The sequence below is a fragment of the Lynx rufus genome, unplaced genomic scaffold (assembly GCF_022079265.1).
Source record: "Lynx rufus isolate CCGP_SWC_20201006 ecotype Redwood Valley unplaced genomic scaffold, mLynRuf1.p SCAF_2, whole genome shotgun sequence".
In the NCBI taxonomy this organism is placed as follows: domain Eukaryota; kingdom Metazoa; phylum Chordata; class Mammalia; order Carnivora; family Felidae; genus Lynx; species Lynx rufus.
In genome coordinates, this window is record NW_025814834.1 from 108,146,212 (window position 1) to 108,167,980 (window position 21,769).

General features: G+C 40.0%; 1 protein-coding gene across 2 annotated transcripts in view; it reads left to right on the forward strand.

Annotated features, from left to right (window-relative positions):
* Positions 1-21,511, forward strand: part of CNTNAP5 (contactin associated protein family member 5) — a 796,957-nt gene extending 775,446 nt beyond the window's left edge. For both annotated transcript variants that reach the window (XM_047084746.1, XM_047084747.1), the window contains exons 22-24: positions 16,360-16,578; positions 18,674-18,745; positions 21,315-21,511. In XM_047084746.1, the coding sequence (XP_046940702.1) occupies positions 16,360-16,578; positions 18,674-18,745; positions 21,315-21,511 (488 nt within the window). The remainder of the gene's footprint in view (positions 1-16,359; positions 16,579-18,673; positions 18,746-21,314) is intronic.
* Positions 21,512-21,769: the final 258 nt, after the last annotated feature.

Sequence of the window (21,769 nt, forward strand, 5' to 3'; positions counted from 1 at the left end):
AGAAAGCTCAACCTCCCATTCACTAATTGGCTAAAGTGTTATGCAAGCCAGATTTGCCTGGCTCCAGGGATCATATTTATTCCACGATGCCATACAGTTTTTAACACACAGCAAATAAAATATAAACCCCATTTTACAGAGCTTGAGGTCTTAGTAAAAAAAAAATTAGCACATGAATAGCGAAGGAGTAATGAAATAGTGGAATCAAAGTAAAATATCAGCTTAAAGAGGCTAATTAGACAACTTAGTTCTGAGGTGGTGGGCACATGATAGAGATCTGCATTGGATGGGGAATGTCCTTCTGCAGACAGGTGTATGGGATCTTAGAGGATAATATAGAAGGTAAACATGTTGGGCATTTGCTGTGTGCCAGACCATAAGCTACGAGCTTTATCTTCATGATTATATTTAATTCTGATACCAAGGAGGAGGTAGAATCTTAAGCATCTATTTCTGGGTATGAAACTATCCCATAATTCAGTAGTTTAATCCAATAACTATTTTATTTTTTTACATTTTATAATGTTTATTTTTGAGATAGGGAGATAGAGCGTGAGCAGGGGAGGGGCAGAGAGAGAGAGAGAGAGAGAGAGACAGAATCTGAAGCAGGCTCCATGCTCTGGGCTGTCATCACAGAGCCTGATGCAAGGCTTAAACTCATAGACCAGGAGATCATGACCTGAGTCAAAGTCAGATGCTTAACCGACTGAACCACCCAGGCACCCCAATCTAACAACTACTTTAAAATATCTCATGATTCTGTGGGTCAGGAGTTTGGGCAGAGCTTGCCTGGTGGATTTCTTAGCTTCTTACAGAGTTAACTAGAGTCTGTGGTGATATCTGGCTAACAGCTGGGCCAGTCTGCAGGATCTGAGATGTATTTATTCCCAAGTATGGTAGTTTGTAAGGGACATCTAGAAGACTGAGCTCAACCGAGCCCTTCTCTTCCTCCACTTAGTCTCAAGGTCTGTCCACGTGATCTCCCTAACAGGGCAGTAGGGCTTCTTATATGGTAGATAGAGGCTCCAATCCCCCAAGGCAGAAGGTGCCAGTCTTCTTGAAGGTTAGTCCTGGGACTGGAAGAGGGTCATTTGCAATGTGTTCCATGGATCAAAGCAGTCACAGGTCAACTCATGTTCAGAGGGAGGGGAGAGAGCCTATGTCTCAGTGAAAGAGTGTCAACGATTGTGGCCCCTTGTAGTCTATCAGGCAAAAACACTCTACTCTTCATTCCTATTTTATAAATGAATAAAGAGCCCCAAAGATATCATGTAAGTATCCTTAAGGGCACAATGTTAATAAGTGGGACAGTTGAATGTTGAACCCAGGTAGTTATGAAAACCTGTTTAACTGGATGAAAGTATAAAGAAGAAAGTTCGTCTGAAGGGAGTCGAGTCAGAGACTGTAAAAAGCCTACATAATATTCAATATTTATTCTTCTCTTTTTAATAGAAAATAATAGTGTTTTCTGTTTTTGTTTTAGTTTGAGGGAACAGTGTTCCCAATTATTCAGTACCTTCCCAGCCTTCTTGACTTAAAAATGTCCATGGAGATCATCCTAGATGATGGGCGTTACTTGAGTTTTCCAAAAGGCCTAACAGAGCAAGTTTTTACACTTTTGCCCTTCAGTCTCCCTACTTTGTTCTGCCTGGAAGAGACTGTTAGCTGGAGACCCTCTACTTATGTTATGAGGAAGAAGACAAAGGTTTTAATCTATGGAGCGGGAAGTACAAATGTGTAAAAAAACAAAAAATTAAAATTCTGGTAATATCTGGAGCCAAAATACTAACCCTAGACTGGTTGACATCAGATTTCTTACTAACTGGGAATAAAATAAGCTATTTTTTGAGCTACTTTTTCTTTTTCTTCCTTCCTTCCTTCCTTCCTTCCTTCCTTCCTTCCTTCCTTCTTTCCTTTTCTTTCTTTCTTTCTTTCTTTCTTTCTTTCTTTCTTTCTTTCTTTCTTTCTTTCCTGATACATGCAGTTAAATACAAATAGCTGACACTGATAATTTGTGATTTGTATTCTGTGAGTCAGAAGGAGAAAGAGGAAAGGAAATGCCACTATTTTAGCCAAACCCAAAAGCTGTGGTAGAAGAACAATGATATAAATTACCAAGAACTGATGACTGAGGGCTGGGATGATCCCTAGTGGGTTCCTTGCCTTACAGAGAAGTCTGTGAATGAAATCTTTGTTCACACCTGGGTCATGACACCAGTTTGATCTCCATTATTTTGGAGGTTACCGCATGGTGAATTCTGTAGGTTGTGGAGTAGGGAACACATTCTGTAAACTGGCATGGACAGGAGACTGCCTGTAGGATGAGGCTTCTGGACTGGGGCCGTTGCCCTACTGGTGGATGCTGCACTGTAATTGTGGTCTAACTGCTCTAAGAGTTAAGCAGACTCAACCTATAACCCATACTTTGTATACACTTTGCCCGCAATTAGTATTTACTGAATTAAATTTGTGGTATGGTTTGTAGCATGCTACAAAACACACTAGTTCTGGGATACCTCATGTAATGAAATCTCAGAAATATGCTTCTTCTTTTCATGAAGTCTTTCATGAAGATTCATGTTATTTATTTATTTATTTATTTATTTACTATTTTTATGTTTATTTGTTTTTGAGAGAGAGACAGAGCACGAGCAGGGGAGGGGCCAAGAGAGAGGGAGACACAGAATCCGAAGCAGGCTCCAGGCTCTGGGCTGTCAGCACAGAGCCTGATGGGGGGCTCGAACTCACAAACTGCAAGATCATGACCTAAGCTAAAGTTGGACGCTTACTGACTGAGCCACCCAGGCACCACAAGATTCATTAGAAGATACAAATATGCTTTTGGGGCACCTGGGTGGCTCAGTCGGTTAAAAGGTTGACTCTTGCTTTGGGCTCAGGTCATGCTCTCATGGTTCACGGGAAGGAGCCCCACAACGCCTGGTACATGCCTGAAGCCCTAGGAGTGTTAGCGATTACAAGAGGAAGGCAACATCATGTTCCACATGGCATGTTCACTTTGGGCATATTGTTTAACTATTTTTTAATCTCTGTTTCCCAAGCCTTAAAATGGGTGTAATAACACAAATGATATATGGTTGTCATAAGGCACTTAAAATAGCATTTGGTACTTATTAAGTAATCTTTTCATGATGAATATGATATGGGCAGCCCTCGCTTCACACAATATAGCAGAACAGTAAAAGTGACCACACATGCTGTACCCGGGACAAAAGTTCTTAATGATTCATGAGAAATTAAAAAAAAAATTTTAATGTGCATCTATTTTTGAGAGAGATAGACAGACAGGCAGAGTGCGAGCTGGGGGAGAGGGAGACACAGAATAAAAAGCAGGCTCCAGGCCCTAAGCTGTCAGCACAGAGCCGGACACAGGGCTCGAACGCACAAGCCTCAAGATCATGACCTGAGTTCAAGTCAGACGCCTAATCGACTGAGCCACCCAGGCGCCCTGAGAAAATTTTTGATAGTCCTATAAACTTTAATTTTTTTTCACAGCATTAAAAGCACTCATAGGGAAATAAAAAGAATAGTAAAACTAATATTTATTTAGTATACTGTAACTTAAAATATTAGAAGCATTGAGAATTAGTGTGTTTCCTTGTGAAAAATAGCAGGAGTTGTTTTCACCATGCTTGCCTCCTTGTGCGGCAAAATAGGGAGGGAGTATCTTTTCTATGTCATGGTGACCTGTCCCTAAGTTTGGATCAGCTTCTAACATTTCATCCTTTATGCTTTCAATGTCATGAAAGAGTTCCTCTCATGTGAAAGTTTCCGCTGGTCCCGCTGCCTCTGGGACATTGTCGTTCTTTTTGCCATGAACCACTTCCTTATTTGTATCAATTTATATCACCTTCGCTAATCTTGTGTGGCTGTGTACCTAGACTCTGTCAAACAGTGTGTGTCTGCGTTTCCATGGTCAGCTGGCTCTTTTTATAAATCTATTTGCATTCGAATTTGACTTTCAGTGTGATTTCTTGTGTCTTTGCTGCACTTTCATCTTTGTTGAGCAGTTCCCTCTTTTGGTCATCTATTTTTTTGTCAAATGATACATGGGCTTATTGAGAGATGATGAAGCAACATGGCCCTGTGCTTTGCTGTCTGTGTGGGGACTGAGTAGCAGGTGGCCCCATGACAAATCACCTGTAGACTTTGAAAGAAATGATGGGACTGATCATGAATTATGATGAGGCTCTGTTAGTTACATGTCTGTTTGTGGACTGAAGAGCTGGCAGGAGAGTTTGTACTTTATGCAGTTATTCCCAATTAATACACTGGGGCCACTGAAACTTGAACTGTGTTGCTTGGGGACTGGTATTATTTAAATTGTGGTAACTGAAATTCATGCCTATCAGAAGCCTTACAAAGTGGAGACTTTGCAATTACCGGCTTTATTGAATAGAAATATTTAAATGAGAAAATTACCACTGTTATATAGCCACTAAAATATTAATAGGTAGTCCTGTTTTATAAGTAGAAATGTAGAAGCACTTTAACATTCACAAAGAAATGTTCCTATGTGTGTTGCTTTCCTGTCGCTGCTGTAAGAAATTATCACGAACTTGGTGGCTTACAGCAAAGTAAGTTTGTCATATAGTTCGAAAGGTTAAGAGTGTTAAATAAACCTTATGAGGCTGAAATTGAGCAGAGCTGTGTTTCTCTTGGGGGCTGAAGGGGAGAATCTGTTTCCTTTCCTTTTTCTTCTAGTGGCCACTCGCATTCTGTGACTTATAGCACTTGCCTCAAATTGTTGGAACTTCCTGCTTCTCTTATCACATCCCCTGCTGCTGCCCTTGACCTTCTTGTATCACTCCTATATGGACCTTTGTGATTACATTGGGTTTACCTGGATAACCAAAGATAATCTTTGCATCTCAAGACCTTATCTTAACCATATCAGGAAGCCCCTTTTCCACATAAAATGACCTATTCATGGTTCCAGAGATTAGAAGATGGATATCTTTGGGAAACTATTATTTTCTGTACCACCATTTGTCTCAAAAAGTGAACTTCAAAGCATACAGCATGATCAGCTCAATTTTTCCTGTCAGGAAAGTGAGGCCTAAAGAAATGGAGTGTGTTCTTCATGGTTAACATGTCACAAATGTTGTTTTAATGAATCCTATTTATTGCATATAAAATTCATCAATCACATATCGGGGGATAATCTAGAGATACAATGATGAATATGTCCTCCCTCTCTCCCCCAGGTCATGAGAGCAGCATAGATGGTGTTGTTAGTTTCCCAAAAATTTCAGGTGCCAGGCCCTTGGGCTGTGCTGATCCAGTCACTCCTATGGACACACGGCCACAGGACACAGAGTTCAAGCCTGTTCTGGACCCTGTCTCTAAGGTGCTCTCTTCCCAACCCCAAACCCAGGCCTTGCCCTAGTAGACCTGAAAATGTCCCCTCCTTCTGGAGGTTTTCTGTAGCCCCACTATACCTCAATATATCTATAGTCTACTAACTGTCTAAAATTATAAAATAAACCATTTAGTACACTAAGCAAGCTATGCTGCAGGGCTTAGCTATTAAGCTCTGGTATGTGTGTTCCAAAGACTAGTACGATGCCTGAGAGGAAAAATGTAATTGAAGAGCTAGATATTCATGCTGCAGATACTTTGAATCCCTATAAATTTATTTTCCTCATTGCAGAGAAACTATAATTCCATACTACTCTGTCTTTTCCAACTCTTAAAGCTAATGTGTGCCATTTGTCTATATGATGCTTTACCACTTAATCTGATAGATGCTCAATAATTAGTATCCCCTACTGTTATTATGCGACAGCATTTCAAAGGTCGTCCTGAGTGACTTATAATAGCGTCTAGTGTTATGAGGTGTCTGTTACAGGTTAGCACCAGAATAGAAGATAACTGGCACCAAAAAAAAAAAAAAAGAAAAGAAAAAAAGAAAGAAAAAAAAAAGCAGCAACAAATATCATCATCACCAATGGGGCAACTTTGCCTATGGCTGATCTCTATTCAATCCCTAAAGAATAGCTCTGTTTTTCCTTATTTAGAGCAGCCAAATTTAGGTCATTCAACCTAGACATCAAGATCTTTATAAAAGGTGAATATATAGCACATCAAAAATAACTGCTTTTTAAATTGAATGTGTGTGTGGGGGGGTAGGATTTTTAAAAGGTAAAACTTTTGTTTACTGAAATGACTTTGTTCTTTAATGTTATTTAAATGGCTTCTAATAGGGGCACCTGGCTGGCTCAGTGTATAGAGCATGCAACTCTTGATCTTGGAGTTGTGAGTTCAAGCCCTACTTTGGGCATAGAGATTACTTAATAAATGGTTGCATATGAATATATGTATATGTATATATGTGTGTGTATGTGCAAATATATATGTATTATATTATATATTATGGTTTCATATAAGTGTGTGTGTGTGTGTGTGTGTGTATGTTGTGTGTATAGATATAGACAGATATAACTTGGCTTCCAGAGATTGGTTTGTATGTATGCAACTAACAGTATTGGTTGCCTACCCACCACTCACTCTGACTTCTTTCCCACTTCCTAAAAAAAATTCCAGTTTTATTCAAGCTTTCATGTTCCCTCATGACGTCATGTGCTCCTGGAAATTTTCCTCCTTTTGCAACCCCAGAGGATGCCTCCTAACTGATCTGAAGCAGTGGTTTTCAAAGTTCGGTCCAGGGGTCGCTGAGAGTGGGGTTTGGGGGATCCTGGGACCATTTCAGGGAATCCACAACATTGAAACAATCCTCATTTTCGTACTAGATATTACTGTCTTTGTTATGTTCCTTTACACATGTAGAAAGGTGTTTTTCAGGGGCTACAAGATGTGTGATGACACCTCCACTCAGACAGCAAGGAGAATGTGTGCTGTGAGTTCTTGTTTTAAAGTTTCCTCAGCTTTCATTTTGAATACAGTGGATATGGATGGATATAAGACGGATAGAGATATCCAAAAATCTCCTCAGAATTTTTAAGAGTGGAAATGGGTCTTGAGACCAAAACCAAGTCTTAAGAACTTATGGTCCAAGCAAATGACTATGGTCCATTTTCATTGCCAGAAATTTGAGTAGGCATAAACACATGACACAATCTGGCCAATTAGAGGAATTCTGCAGGGTAGCTGAGTAGCTGATGTGTTTCTGAGAAAGGATGCTTCATTCTTAAAAAGAAAAACAGCAAGAAGCAGCCTTTTCTTCCTTCCTTTCTCCCTTCCTTCCTTCCCTCCCTCCCTCTTCCTTTCTCTTTTTCTTTCTCTTCTTTCTTTCTTTCTTTCTTTCTTTCTTTCTTTCTTTCTTTCTTCTTGATGTTGTTGGATCTGGATATGTCTGATGACCTTGGAGCTCAGCCACCTTGCTCCAGCTAGAAGTTGAGACAGCAATAGAGGGGGGGGCTTACCTTGCCTCTAAACACCTTGTTATTTGACATAATTACTCCCTGCGCCATTTAAATCTATAAACAACAAAAAAAGAAATAGCCATCAAAGCACTGAAGTAGCTCAGGATGGCTTTTACTTTTCTGGATGCTTGTAACTCCACAATTAGCATTTCCATATCAGAGTAGAATATATTTCTATAGGTTATTTTGGGACCCTGTTAAAAGACTTTCTGTTATGACAGGCAGGACCCCAGTTTTGCTCATTTCCTTTAACAGAATAAACAATATAGATATAAATTAATACACATAAGTTTGGTTCTGACCCCACATCAAATAATCAGTACCCGAGGAGGAAATATTCTTGTTTCTTTGAATCCCAAAGAATGGATTTATACATCAGCTTATCCCAGTCTTAAAGTCAGAAAAGTGAGTTTTCTAAGAAAAACCAGCACAATCGGCATTGGGGGTATGATGTCTAGAATTTTTAAATTTGGTTATGTTGCTGAGGTTTTACGGAAGTCACCATTCTATATCCATAGAGGTGCCTTTGCATAATGCACATAACTAAACAAATCAATTTAGAAATGAAGAATATAGTTCAGCTACTAATTCAGTTCAAATAATAAATTTTTATTTTATTATTTTTTTAATGTTGATTTACTTTGAGAGAGAGACAGAGCATGAGCAGGGGAGGGCAGAGAGAGAGGGAGACACAGAATCTGAAGCAGGCTCTGGGCTCCGAGCTGTCTGCACAGAGCTGACACGGGGCTGACACGGGCTGACATGGGGCTTGAACTCACAAACCGCAAGATCATGACCTAAGCCAAAGTCAGATGCTCAACCTACTGAACCACCCAGGTACCCCAAATAATAAATTTTTAAATGGTAGAACTTTGGGGGTGCCTGGGTGGCTGACTTTGGCTCAGGTCATGATCTGACTTTTCGTGGGTTCAAGCCCTGCGTTGGGCTCTGTGCTGACAGCTTTGAGCCTGGAGCCTGCTTCAGATTCTGTGTCTTCCTCTCTCTCTGTTCCTCCCCTGCTCATTCTCTGTCTCTGTCAAAAATAAATAAACGTCAATTTTTTTTAAATGATACAACTTTTGTTTATTGAACTGGCCTTGTTATATTTTAGTCTTTTTGTATCATTAGCATATGTTTTTATGTATGTATGTATGTAATTTTATTTAAAGAGTCATGGGAGATCTTTATGGGACAAACCCTTTGCAATGCAGACTCGTTCAATCACCCAAAATATTCATTTAGCGATTTCTATGTCAAATACTATATCAGAAAATAGGTAGCTAATAGTAAACAAGTAAGTACTGTTTCTTCATAAAACTGGGTCTGGAGTGGTGCATAAAAGGTAAACCAATAATCACACATGCATAAACACACCCATACAATTGCAAAGTTTGAGAAATGAGTTAGAAGGGAAGTCATCTGGTTTCAGTGCTGGGGAATTAGAGAGGGAGAAGAGGGCATGTGTTCCTTGGTAAGGTGACTAAGGAAGTGTCCACTGATGAAGGGACTTTCAGGCTGAGACAAGAAAAGGAGGCTGTCATGCAGTATTTGGGACATGCTTCCTCGGCCACGTGAAAAGCAAATTCACAGGCCCTGCCTCTTAAAGCCTGCGGGGTCATTATGAACAGGACAGACCCTGTGACGTACAGCAGCCAATCTTACACGGCCATTCTGACTCCATACAAATAGTAGTACATTTATAAAGCTCCAGGTAACAATGTGCTGAAATAATAGGGGCAATTCCATGTGCACTCCTGGCAGAGATGTACGGAATGTAAATGAACTTGGCCTGCCTCATCAAAGAGAGTTCCACATAACGTGTCCTGAGTGTGAATGTAAAAGGCAAGAACTATATGCTGATCAATGGCCAGAGTGATGCAGTTTGAAATGTCTGTAAATATCGATGATGAGGCTGCATTACTGCTCATAGTAAGAAACATACATTTTTTTTTTCATTCATTAATGCCTTTTAGTGTTTACTAAACACACACTCTATGTGTTGGGCACCGTGTCTGGGTCTGGTTAATGAGGGTGGAAATCTGTAAAAGACAAGTCTCCTGAAAGTAAGAAGCTTCCAATATTGTTGGGGGACAGACTTATAAACATGATCACGAAATAAATAAATGTCATAGAAGGTAAGCAAAATACCTGTCCCTGGCTCCTGTCTATCTTTCTAACTATCTTTTGCTTTATTTTAAGGCAGAGTTGACTTGAGTTTTCTGTGTTTTAAATGTGATGGACTTTCTCATTGTAGGCCTTATATAGGCTTTGTGTCTGTAACACTCTGCCCACCCACTCATGTGTGGTTACTGTCTATTCATCACTTAAGCCTTGATTTAAATACATTTATTCTAAGCTATCTTTCCTAAATCAGTGTTTCTCAAAGAGTAGTACGTGAACCCTCCGTATCACAAGTGTCTAAGAATGTACTTTAAAAATGAAAATTCTTGGGTATCTCCACACCAGACCGACCTACGGAATGATTAGAGATCTAGAAAAAAGGCATTTTCGTGCATTTCACTGGAAATTCTTTTGCACCTTCGGTTTGCTCAACACTGTCCTAGATTGTGTCCAGGATCTTTTCTGTGCCCCCATAGCCACAATGATCTTCCCCTACCATTAAGTCTTACGGCCTGAAACCATAGGTTGTCTGATAACTTAATCCTCCAAAATGACTGAAAACTCAGAGATAAGGAAATGTCTGCTTACTAGCAGTTGTGAAATCCACGGTCTCACACAGAGCATGGTTGCCAGAGGTGGCCCATAAATAGATGGATGTTTTACAGTGATGAAGCAGATGTTACCCGGTAGTTAAGGGACAGAAAGGCCTTCTAGGCAGAGTGTATGCCTGTTCAGGCAAGACAAAGTGGTTCAGGTTGTGTGCAGCACAGATGGGGCTGGGTGGGTGGGTGTAAGTTAGCTCATGAATGGCTGTAAGGCACGCTACAGAGTGGGGTTTCTCTTCATGTTATCAACAGTCAATACCTACAGGTGTTATGTATGATGAAGTAGGGGGCAAAAAAAGGAGGATAAGGTCCAAGAGACCTAGGTCTGAGGCCATGGACTGGTTAATTTTCTTAGGACTTGTCCTTGATCTTATATCTTAGTTTGCATAACTGGTAATTGAATAGAACTATCTCCCCCTTTCTCAGTTCACAAGGATGAATATTTACACAGAATATACAAAGGAACATACCATGGAAAACATAAAAGCATTAAGTAAATGTCAAGTTGTTTTTTTTTTGTTTTTGTTTTTGTTTTTAAATACAGTTTAACATTCCACTTTAAGGATTAAAAGCTTTATCTGAGGGATACAGTTCTCGGCCTTGGAATAGTCACGGTAGTTAAATTTTCAGGCTACTTCTCTCTTGCCTGAAAGCCACAAAGGACTCTGGAGGCAAAAACTTTTCACTTGTATACTGTTCATACCTTCCATTAACATCAGCTTCCTTTATTTATATTTTATATTGGTACAACATTTTACTCTTCTAAGCCCAGGTTAGATGGGTTTGCATGGCTTGTATTTTGACACTTTAGGATTCAAAAGTCATAATGGCTTTTGACATATAGCAAATGTCATGTTACATCCTAGAGCCATGTCTATTTTTAGCAAATGGCTGATCTTTTCTTCTTCTTCTTCTTCTTCTTCCCCTTCCCCTTCTTCTTCTTCTTCTTCTTCTTCTTCTTCTTCTTCTTCTTTCTTTTTTAATATCCAGAATAAACTTCCTACATAAAATTAGCCTGGATTGGCTCAACCATGATCTTAGTGTCAAATAATTTTGACCATGTGAAGTGTTGTGCTTTCTGTGGCTAGAAGAAGCCACTTGCTTTAATAGAGGGGAGTAACTTTGATTTGAAGAGATGAGTGTTTCTAAATTACTGTAGAAAGTCCAGTTTAAAAACGCTTGAAGAAGTTAGTCTATAATAATTTAACCAATCAAGTCATTCAGAGTTTTGGTACAACATGCATTCAGTTTGTCTGTGTGAAGTGGAAATTTAATGCAAAGACTTTACAGCAAACACATCAACATTTACATCTTCGTTCTCTCATAAAAAATGCAGTTTATTTGAGCATGCTGAGGGCCATTGAATCTAGGCAAAGGAGTCTGGAATGGATGAGTAGTAGGAAGAATAAAGATAATAATTAATAATAGCATTAATAACAGTAACAATAAATGCATTTAAGGGCACTGAACTAAGAATCAGACTTTTTATATTTATTTCCAGCACAATCCACGGGCCGAGTACTCCTTGTCACTGTTTTACAGTGGACAGAATTAAAGCTCAGAGATAAGAAACACAAGTCGTATGTGCAAGTGCACAATCCACCAACAGGCACATCTCATTTCCAATCTGTGCTTTATTTCAACACACCATGCTGCTTCTACCTCAGTATTTGAGGGCAGTGGGGATAGACTGTAATGAGAATCAGAAACCATATTTCAATGATGTTCGAAGCGTGCTGAGAGGGAGAAACTAAGTCAATTTCAAACAAGACGTTCTGTAGGTTTTTTCTTTGTAAAATACCTGCGGTTCCTTCAGGTGGTGGTATGTAGTATAAGGAGACACCATGTCATTCTCCTTGAGTGGATGGCACTCTTAAGTGGGAGCAGAAAATTGTGAAAAGAGTGAGAAAGAGAACAGCAGCATTCTTCACTGGTGGGACCTTTGTATTCTTGTTCTGTCATTTCGGAGGAGCCACATTCATGGTTGAGTTCGTCTTCTGTTTTTCATTCTGTAGCCCACACATGCTCTAGTTCCTTATGATTCTAATGCAACTGTAACTTAAAAATAATAAAATGAATTATGAAACGCATTATGTATTTAATATAACACGGAGTTCAGCAAATTCTAACGAGCAAATTCAATCAAAATGACTTGTGTTTTCCTTAGTTTTTGCAACTTATTTCTTCTTAATAATGTAAAAAATATCTTTTTCTACCCAGGATATGTTTGGGGAGTTTTGGGGGAGGCAGCATAGCTTAGATAAAGAATTTGGCATTTCAAATGGAAATCCAAAGCACAATACACCTCATACCATTCAGAATGTCAAAAATTAAAAAAGGCAAGTAGCAAGAATTGGCGAGGATGTGACGAAAGGGGACCCTCATGAACTGTTGGTGGGAATGTAATTTGGTGCAACCAATGTGGAAAACAGTTAAGGAGGTTCCTCAAAAAATTAAAAAAATAAAACTACTGTATGATCCAGTAATTGCCCTGCTGAGTATTTACCCAAAGAACACAAAAATGCTAATTCAAAAGATATATGCACCCCAGTGTTTATTGCAACATTATTTATAATAACCAAGATATGGAAGCAACCCAGATGTTCATGGACAGATGAATGGGTAAAGAAGATGTGGTGTATACAATAGACTATTACTCAACCATAAAAAGAATGAGATCTTGCCGTTTCCAACAAGGTGGATGGACTTAGAGGGTATTCTGCTAAGCGAAATAAGTCAGAGAAAGACAACATGTGACTTTACTTACATATGGAATCTAAAAAACACAAAACTAATGAAAAGACAAAAAAAATCAGACTCATAAATACAGAAAACAAATTGGTAGTTGCCAGAGAGGAGGGGGTGGGGGGATGGATGAAATAGGTGAAGGGAATCAAGAGGTACAAAATCTCATTTGTCAAATAGTCATGGTGAATAACAGTACAGCATAGGGAATGCAGTCAATTATATGGAAATAGCATATGGTGACAGATGGTTCCTGCACTTATGGTGAGTATTTTGTAATGTGTGTAATTGTCATCACTATGTCATATACCTGAAATTATTATACTATTGTACGTCAACTAATTTTAAGCTACAAATAAAAGGAAATGACAACACAGGAAGTTCGTACTGTTGTCTCCATTTTCTGGTTGGAGAAACTAAATCTCAGAAAGGTTAACTTACCCAAAGATCTGCAGAAAGTGGTGTTGCTGGAACTCAAACCAGCAGGGGGAGGTTAACTGAATGGGAAGAGTTAAAAAAATATATAGTTTGGCATTTCAAGTTATAACCTCAACTTTGGTGGGGCCTCAACTTTGCCACACAATCGTTTTTATATCTTTTAACTTTTTGGTGTGTCAGTTTCTTCACCTGTAAATTTTGGAAGAGAGTAACAAATATCTGGAAGAAACTTTGAGGGGAAAAGAAATAATACTTTACAAAGAATTATTGCATAGTTACATAATAGGTACTTAATACATGGTGAATATCGAGTCCTTGTGGCTTTTGAGTTTTTTTTGTTTTTGTTTTTGTTTTTCTTTGGGTTGTTTGTTTGTTTGTTTTAGCAAATTATTATTCCTTACTGCATATTACTTAACAAGGTTATAAGAAGGAAAAATAATCCTAACTTATTTTTCTGTCTCCATATATGTAAAGATATGAGAAATCGTTATATCAGGCCTCACACTGGGAGTATTTTCTCCTATAAGTGATTCTTGTCCCTTTCATTTCTTTTCATAAGCATCCCCAGGTTTCCATCTTTATTATCCATCTAGAATAAATGCACTTTCCTCGACATAAGACTTTGTCCGAAACATCTCTTCCTAAGGAGAGAATGTCATTTTCTGGCATTATCCCCAATCTCTCCACGTGCTGATTCTTGTACCTGGAGCATGTATTCCTAGCAGTCACTATAGTGATGTCCTCTAAAGACCTTGGGCCTGATATAAGCTTCTTTCTAACTGGGTTCTGGAAATGAGATCTGGCACTTTTGACTTAGACCCTTAAGACATAGTGACATTGACATGTCACTTTCAGCTGCTTTGAAATCCTTCCTACAAGGCAGAAACTTCATGCCAGTTTATGCTTTTCTGCTCTTGTCTTCTGCCTCTTTCGCTAAATGCTCTGATCTCTAATTGAACCCCTTGATAACTTCCACTCAGTAGTGAATGTGCATTTGGAATTATAGCTGCGTAGATCGCATTCTAGTGACATTTGGGCAGGAGCAACTGGTCTTCATTAGAGAAAGCTTTTTGGCCTGGGAGACTATTAAATAACAATGTTTAAAAAGTCTCTTCTGAGACAAAGTCTTTTAAAGCCCGTATTATTAAGAAATAAACATACATATGATCCTTTAATGAGTGACAAATACATACAGCTACTATAGGATGTTTTTTTGGAATATATAGGATATTTATTGGAATCTTTGGAAATCAGCAGTTTCCTCCCCTGCCCCAATGTTCTGTTACATTCACAGAAGTGTCACTTCACATCGCTATTGAATTTTCATTATCATTGCCTGGACAATTCTCATGAAATCTCCGACATACAGGGGTAGGAAGAATGGCCCACGGAGATACCCAAGCCCTAATCCTCAGAACCTGTCAATGTGTTAGGTTAAGTGGCAAAGAGGAAGTAAGGTTGCAAATGCAATTAATGTTGCTAATCACCTAGCTTAAAATAGGGAGATTATTCTGGAGCATTTGGGTGAGCCCACTGCAATCACAGGGGTCCTTAAAGTGAAAGAAGAAGGCAACAGAAGCGAATTAGAAGCAGATGTAGCTGTGGAGGAAAGACGTGCACCATACCTGGCTTTGAAGATGGGGGGAAGGACAATAATCTAAGGACTGGGTGTCTCAGAGGGGATAGGAAAAGATGACAGATTACCCCCCTAGAACCTCTGTAAGAACTGCAGCCTTGCAGGCACCTTGATTTTAGCCTGGCAAGATCCATGTCAGACTTGTACAGAATTATAAGACAACCAATTGGTGTTATGTTAGGTTGTTTAATTTCAACTGTCTAGGTTTGTGGTAATTTGTTTTAGTGGCAACATAAAATTAATATGCATGGTTTCTTTCCTTTTTTTGGTAAGAAGGGAGGGACGATAGACTGGTGAGGTATACATGGGTGTCGAAGGTGGAGAATATAAGGGGAAAACTGGAAAAGGTATTGTTAAGGGATATTAATTTCTCTTTTTCTTCCATATTCTCATCACATCTCTTTCTGCATGCTGCCCCAAAAATTCTCACCTGGAGATACATGGAGGCACTCTTTGACCATACATGGATTTGAAATAGATTTAATCTCCAATGGGTAGAGAGGGAAGCACCTGCCCTCTTCCAGAAAATAAACCAAGTATCATAATAAAATAATGATTTGAATCATCTAGGTAGGGTTAAACTATTGCACCTTAAATAGAAGAAACAGCTCATGTGTATTGTAGTTGTATGTAATTGTATCATAGCAATTTGTTTAAATGATCTTAGCTAGAAGAGAGAAAGTGGCTGAGTAATCTTACTACAAATCTTGAAGAGAATAAGGCATTTGATCTTGCTGTGAATCAATGATTGCTTCTTCACCTTTCACAAAGAGTCAAAGATACTTTGGAAGACTGCTGTCAGAAAATCCGTGCTTCCCAATCAGTACCATGAACAGAACTAAGCAGGTGAAAATCTCGAATCTGGTCAGTTTATACAGACCGCTTAAAACACTGAACATGAGAAACTTCTGGAAGTGCCACTTTGACTTCTATTCCCTCTACCACTTTTCATTTTTTTTTCCCTTGTGACACTTTTGAGTGTGATGTTGTAATGAGCATTGTAGTGTGCTTGAACTAATCCCTGGCATCCATAGATTAATGGTGATGAGGATAATGAAATAAATTTTATAAAACACTCTAAAGTGTAGAACAGATTTATTAAGTCTTTGTCACAGTGCATAAAATACACGAATGAGACTTTGGAAGTTTGAAATATTATCTCAAAGCAAAGATGGCCCTAACAGTTTCCTATGAGAGGTGGTTGATATATCGATGATAATCATGGGGATAAGGTTTGGGAAGAGGAGACAAAGAAAGACCTGGAATGGTTTCCCTTAATACAAAGAATTACAAGGCAATTTCTGGAATTTTAGACATTATTTAAAGAAGTTATGAGGCATAGTTTGAAAAAGAGAACACACACACACACACACACACACACACACACACCAGCTTGTCTCCCATCTTGCAGAGCATCTTGGATCGGATTCTGAAGTCGCCAAAGCAAACATCATGGGTTTTGTCGGATGCCTGTCTTCAGTCCAATACAACCAGGTAGCACCCCTGAAGGCAGCCCTGCGTCACGCCACCATCGCACCTGTGACTGTCCAAGGGACCCTGACAGAATCCAGCTGTGGCTCTGTGGTGGATGCGGATGTGAATGCAGTGACCACAGTGGACTCTTCATCAGGTACAGTGCAACTGCCCTCCTTTGATAGTGCTACTTTTTTTTTAAAGGAATGAAAAATATTTTTAATGTTTATTTTTGACAGAGAGAGAGAGAGAGAGAGAGAGAGAGAGAGAGAAACGGAGAGACAGAGCACAAGTGGGGGAGGGTCAGAGGGACAGAAAACAAAGCAGGCTCCAGACTCTGAACTGTCAGCACAGAGCCCAATGCAGGGCTTGAACCCATGAACCGTGAGATCATGACCTGAGCCAAAGTCGGGCACTCAACAGACTGAGCCACCCAGGCGCCCCCTGATAGTACTACTTTTGATATCTTCAAGAATTTTCTAGGTTAAAGGGTAGTATTACTCAAGTCCTGATTTTATATGATCACAGGTAGTTAAGAATTATGACTGATTTCTCATGGTTGAACTTTATATATATTGAATATAATCCCACTTTTAATATGATGAGTAGTTAGAACTACATGCATATTTGTGCATATATGTGTATATATATATATATATATATACACACACACACACACACACACTATGTATATATACACATATGTATATATACACACTATGTGTGTGTGTATGTGTGTGTGTGTGTGTGCGTGTATATATACACTACAGTTTAAATGACTACCACCTACCACTCTGAGGATTGAAGAGTTTAGGGTCAGAGAGGCAGATTTGTTGTTGAACTAATATAATTCATGTGATGTAATCAGCCTTCCTTAACAATAGGAAAGTCCCACAGCAGTATCATCCATATATCTTCTCTCACTTTACCACTCCCTAAAACACCTCTTCTGTCTTTCCTTAGTCACCATCATCATGGGGAACTTAAAGCATCCCTGGGATTTGTTTTAATTTAATCAAGTGTGGTAATGAGTTGCCAAATTAGTTATTAATTATGAACAAAGAAAGCGAGTTGAGTTTTGCTGTTGCCCACTCGTCACCAAGCTTGGTGTCTTCCTGGCAGCAGTGAGGCATAATGGAAAGAACCACAATGTGATAGGTGGCTAGCCTTGATTTGAATTCTGAATCTGCCATGGATGAACTATAGAACTCCAGACAAGTTACTAAATGACTATGATCTAATCTCCTTATCTGTGAAATGGGAAAAAATAATACTCATGTTGTAGGCATTTCCTAAGGATGCAGTGATAATGATGACAGCTGTTATAGGTCTGAAAATGTCACATGCACCATATGCATACATATCGGTACCATTATCCCCTTTTAATACATTTGCTGATTTGTTATTTAAAAAATGTTTTCTGGGGATGCCTGGGTAGCTCAGTCGGTTAAGTGTCCAATTCTTATTTTCAGCTCAGGTCATGATCTCACAGTTTGTGAAATCGAACCCCACATCAGGCTGTGCTGACAGCATGCAACCTGATTGGGATTCTCTATCTCCCTCTCTCTGCCCCTCCCCCACTCATTCATTTTCTCTCTCTCAAAATAAATAACATTTTTAAAAATTGCTTGCTTTCCAGCTCAATGTCACCAGGCCAACAAGTGGCAGAGTAAGATTCAAACCCAGATCTACGTGCCTTCAAACTTGATTGATGTTCGTTTTTCTTTTACTATATATGTAAACATGCATATAGTGAAATCCCCCTCCCTGACAGTGAGGGTTCCGTGGAGGTGTTAATCCTCCAGCACCCTTGTCTTTTCTGTCAATGGGCCCAGAATCCTTACGCAGCTAAAGAAATCTCTGAAGCAGACAGAATATGCATGCTTGAAGTAAGAGACCATTGTCATGAATAGCGATGGTCCAGCAAAGCAGAGAGGGACATCAAGGTTAATCTGGGAGGTAAACTGTAGGCAAACGCAGATATGGGTGGGTTCCACCATCTTCTGTTTTAGCCCCTACAGCTGACGTAGAAGCCAATAGTCACGGAGCTATGGGGTGGAAGTTGTGTACCTCGGATGCTTTTTTGTGTGTATGTTTGTTTGGCTTCCAAAAAAAAAAAAAAAACTGCAAGCTCGCAACTGTTTGAGAGCACTTGGTCTAACCCACAGATGTGTCTTCTCAAGTCCATATTGTTGACCGCCTTCCAGGACTCTGAGTGAGGAATGAAGTGCCATGTGTTTTACTCCTTGCAGATCCCTTTGGGAAGACAGATGAGCGGGAACCGCTCACCAATGCAGTTCGAAGTGACTCGGCCGTCATTGGAGGTAAATCATTCCTTGTTGCTGAAAGCAGAGAGGACATAAATGATTCTGTGCTTGGGAGAGATTTATTTGATTCCTTCCTTAATTATGGCCATCTAGCATCCAGAGCCCCGCATGATCTGTGAGACTGGGAGGGAGCCTTTTCAAGAATAGTCATGGGTGCTGTTTGATCAAAGGCGCCCTCTTCCCCCAGCATCTACAGTCCCATGGATGCATCCTGCTCCCGATCCATCAGGCAGCCGACTACTGAGTCAACAGCTGGGACATTTACTTAGCGACAGGCAGTGTGCACCCTGTTCATCTCATGCAGTTGTCAGTTTTCCTAAAGCACAAACACAGCACACCAATAAAACATATGGGAAGAAGCCATGTTGGGGCAGACAGATGGGTGAAAGCCCCAGACCTGTCAGCTTTCTCCAGCAAGTGATTTGGGTTGGATCTAATGAGCAGGGTGAAGCCCACAGGACTGGAGTTTCAAATCCAGCAGCACATATGGTTACAGATATAGATCTTGTCTACTCTGCTGTGAGCTTCCCTCTCCCTCCCTCCTCCCCAGCCTTTCCATTTTCTCCCTGCCTGTTGGTCTCACCCCTTTTTATCCTGCCTCAGCCTGGCTGCATCCTCCAGTGGCTTGTTTCTTTCCGCCTTGGCCTTGCAACACAGAACGATCCCCAAACCTTGTTTAATGTTAGACACTTGTGAGAGACTAAATTCGTTGTCATCCAGGAGCCATAGCCCTAGCCGGTGCCCCCATCGCTGCCTTCTGGCAGGCCAGATGAACTGATCCACACCAGATGGAGTTCTGTTAAAAGTCGGCACTATCCATTCATTTAACTTCTATTTAATGAGCCTCAGCTATGGGTCAAGCCCTGTGCTAAGTATAGGGATACGTGGATGCTTCCCTCAAAGAACTCACAGCCTGGTGCGAGAGGGGACTGGTAAGCAGAAAACAAGGGACTAGCGAGTAGTGTTTTGAGGGAGGATGTACAAATGGCTGTGGAAGCACAGAGGTGCCCCATTACAATACGACTGTGAGGAACGGACACTGTGACCTTTCCTCCTTAAGGAAGTTCTTAAAATGTCTGACCTGAATTTCTGCTTCAGGGAAGAGAGTCCAATTTGATTTTTGTTTGGCATCAAGAAAGAATGTATTGTCTGTTTCTCTTCCAACAATTTCTCATTTGACATGTGGAGAAGAGACTTTTGTGACTGCTGACATTTCCCACCCAGTTATATGCTTCCGTGAGTCTCTAAGAGCAGGAAAGGCATCTTAGCCCCTTGGGAAAATCCCTCTAACAGTCTGTGTAAAAAAAGTAGAAATTAGTTCTGTATTTCATCTCATAAAGCTGCAGCCCGTTCTTGGGAGTCCCTCACTGCCACCCAGTTTATTCATAGGTTTGTTAACTTACGTGGCTTTACTCTGCCTGATTCTAAAATAGTCAGGGAAAATGCTGTATAAGGGTTTAGGAATATATTTTTTTAAAGTAAGCAATCTTAATGATGGCCCCAGCTCTGATACAAATCGGTAGAAGATGTGCACTCAATATTTTTAACTCTCAAATATCCATGCTTATGTAAATCACGGCGTAGGATGTCCAAAACTAATGTTCTAAAATAAACACATTTTGTCACTCTCCATTCTACTCAGAAAGAGAAACAAAACAGCAGAATACACACTTTCTTGGGAATAAGCTTATATGTGAATGTCATACACACTTCTCAAATATTTGAATGTTGGAAAACCTACATTCATGTATAGATGCATTCTCCCGTTTAAAAGTCACCAGATTCTACATTTTCACCCTCTTTTTGCTGACTTTGCTCTTTGCATCCCGAGAGGCTTCCTGGCAAAGGGTAGGGACGAGACCTTCAAGTCAGCGAGGGCAACTTGCCGAGTAGATGCAGTAAAATCACATGCAATGAGAGCAGGCGGGAACCTGATGTAACTGGAAGAGGTCTGCCATTTCAGCTCACTCGGCGTCTCTGGAAAACAGAACATACCATCTCTGCACCGGCCCATGCCTAGCAGAGCACGGAGCAGTGGAGGAGTGCCCTGTATGTTTGGGAAGCGTCCCATTACATAGCAAATCATTTTTAGCAAAGCAAACATACACCCTAAAGGAATTTACATCAGGAGAGGGTGTATTGAGGTGTGTGATGCTTCAGGATGGTTCTCTAGGGTGCTGAAGTAGTTCTAAAATATTTAGTTGCAAGGGGACAAAGAAATTACAAGCGATTACAAATGGCACATGTGCTAATTAAAAGAGTTCTGTTGCATCTTTAGGCCTAAATCAGGTCTTGAAGAAATAACTAAGAAATCCTTGGCCAGGATGAGTCCATATTTATATGATGGCATTCTCTGATTTAGAATGGCTTTCTTTCTGGCTTCTTAGAAACTGAAGACTGAAGGCATTTCAGCTGGTCTTCATTTCTGGGCAAGAATCTGTTGTTCCTTGTTGGGTTAGTTTTGTTTCGTTCTACTGAGTGCCTTGCCTGCCTCGACTGAATCATCTCTTCCGAGTAGATGATCCATGATGATTTCCTTCTCTCTTTCTTTCCTCTTTCTCAACAGGAGTGATAGCAGTGGTGATATTCATCATCTTCTCTATCATCGGCATCATGACCCGCTTCCTTTACCAGCATAAGCAGTCACACCGCACTAACCAGATGAAGGAGAAGGAATACCCAGAAAATTTGGACAGCTCCTTTAGAAATGACATTGACTTGCAAAACACAGTGAGCGAGTGTAAGCGGGAATATTTCATCTGAGAAACTGCAGGGTCACCTAATATTCTTTGGGTTGTTGTTAAATTTTTTCTCCTTTCTCCTATCTTTTCATTTTGGTCATCCTCCTTTTCTCATTTGTCTGCCAATTATGTTTGGCACACCCCTGTATCAACCACAGCATCTATCCTCTTGACCCAGCCCAGAAGACCAGGCAGCTATGGCCACTGCCTTCCTTTCCGACAAAGTTATGGTGGTGATAGTGACCACTCAACAGACTGACTTTACTCTAAACAAAGAAGA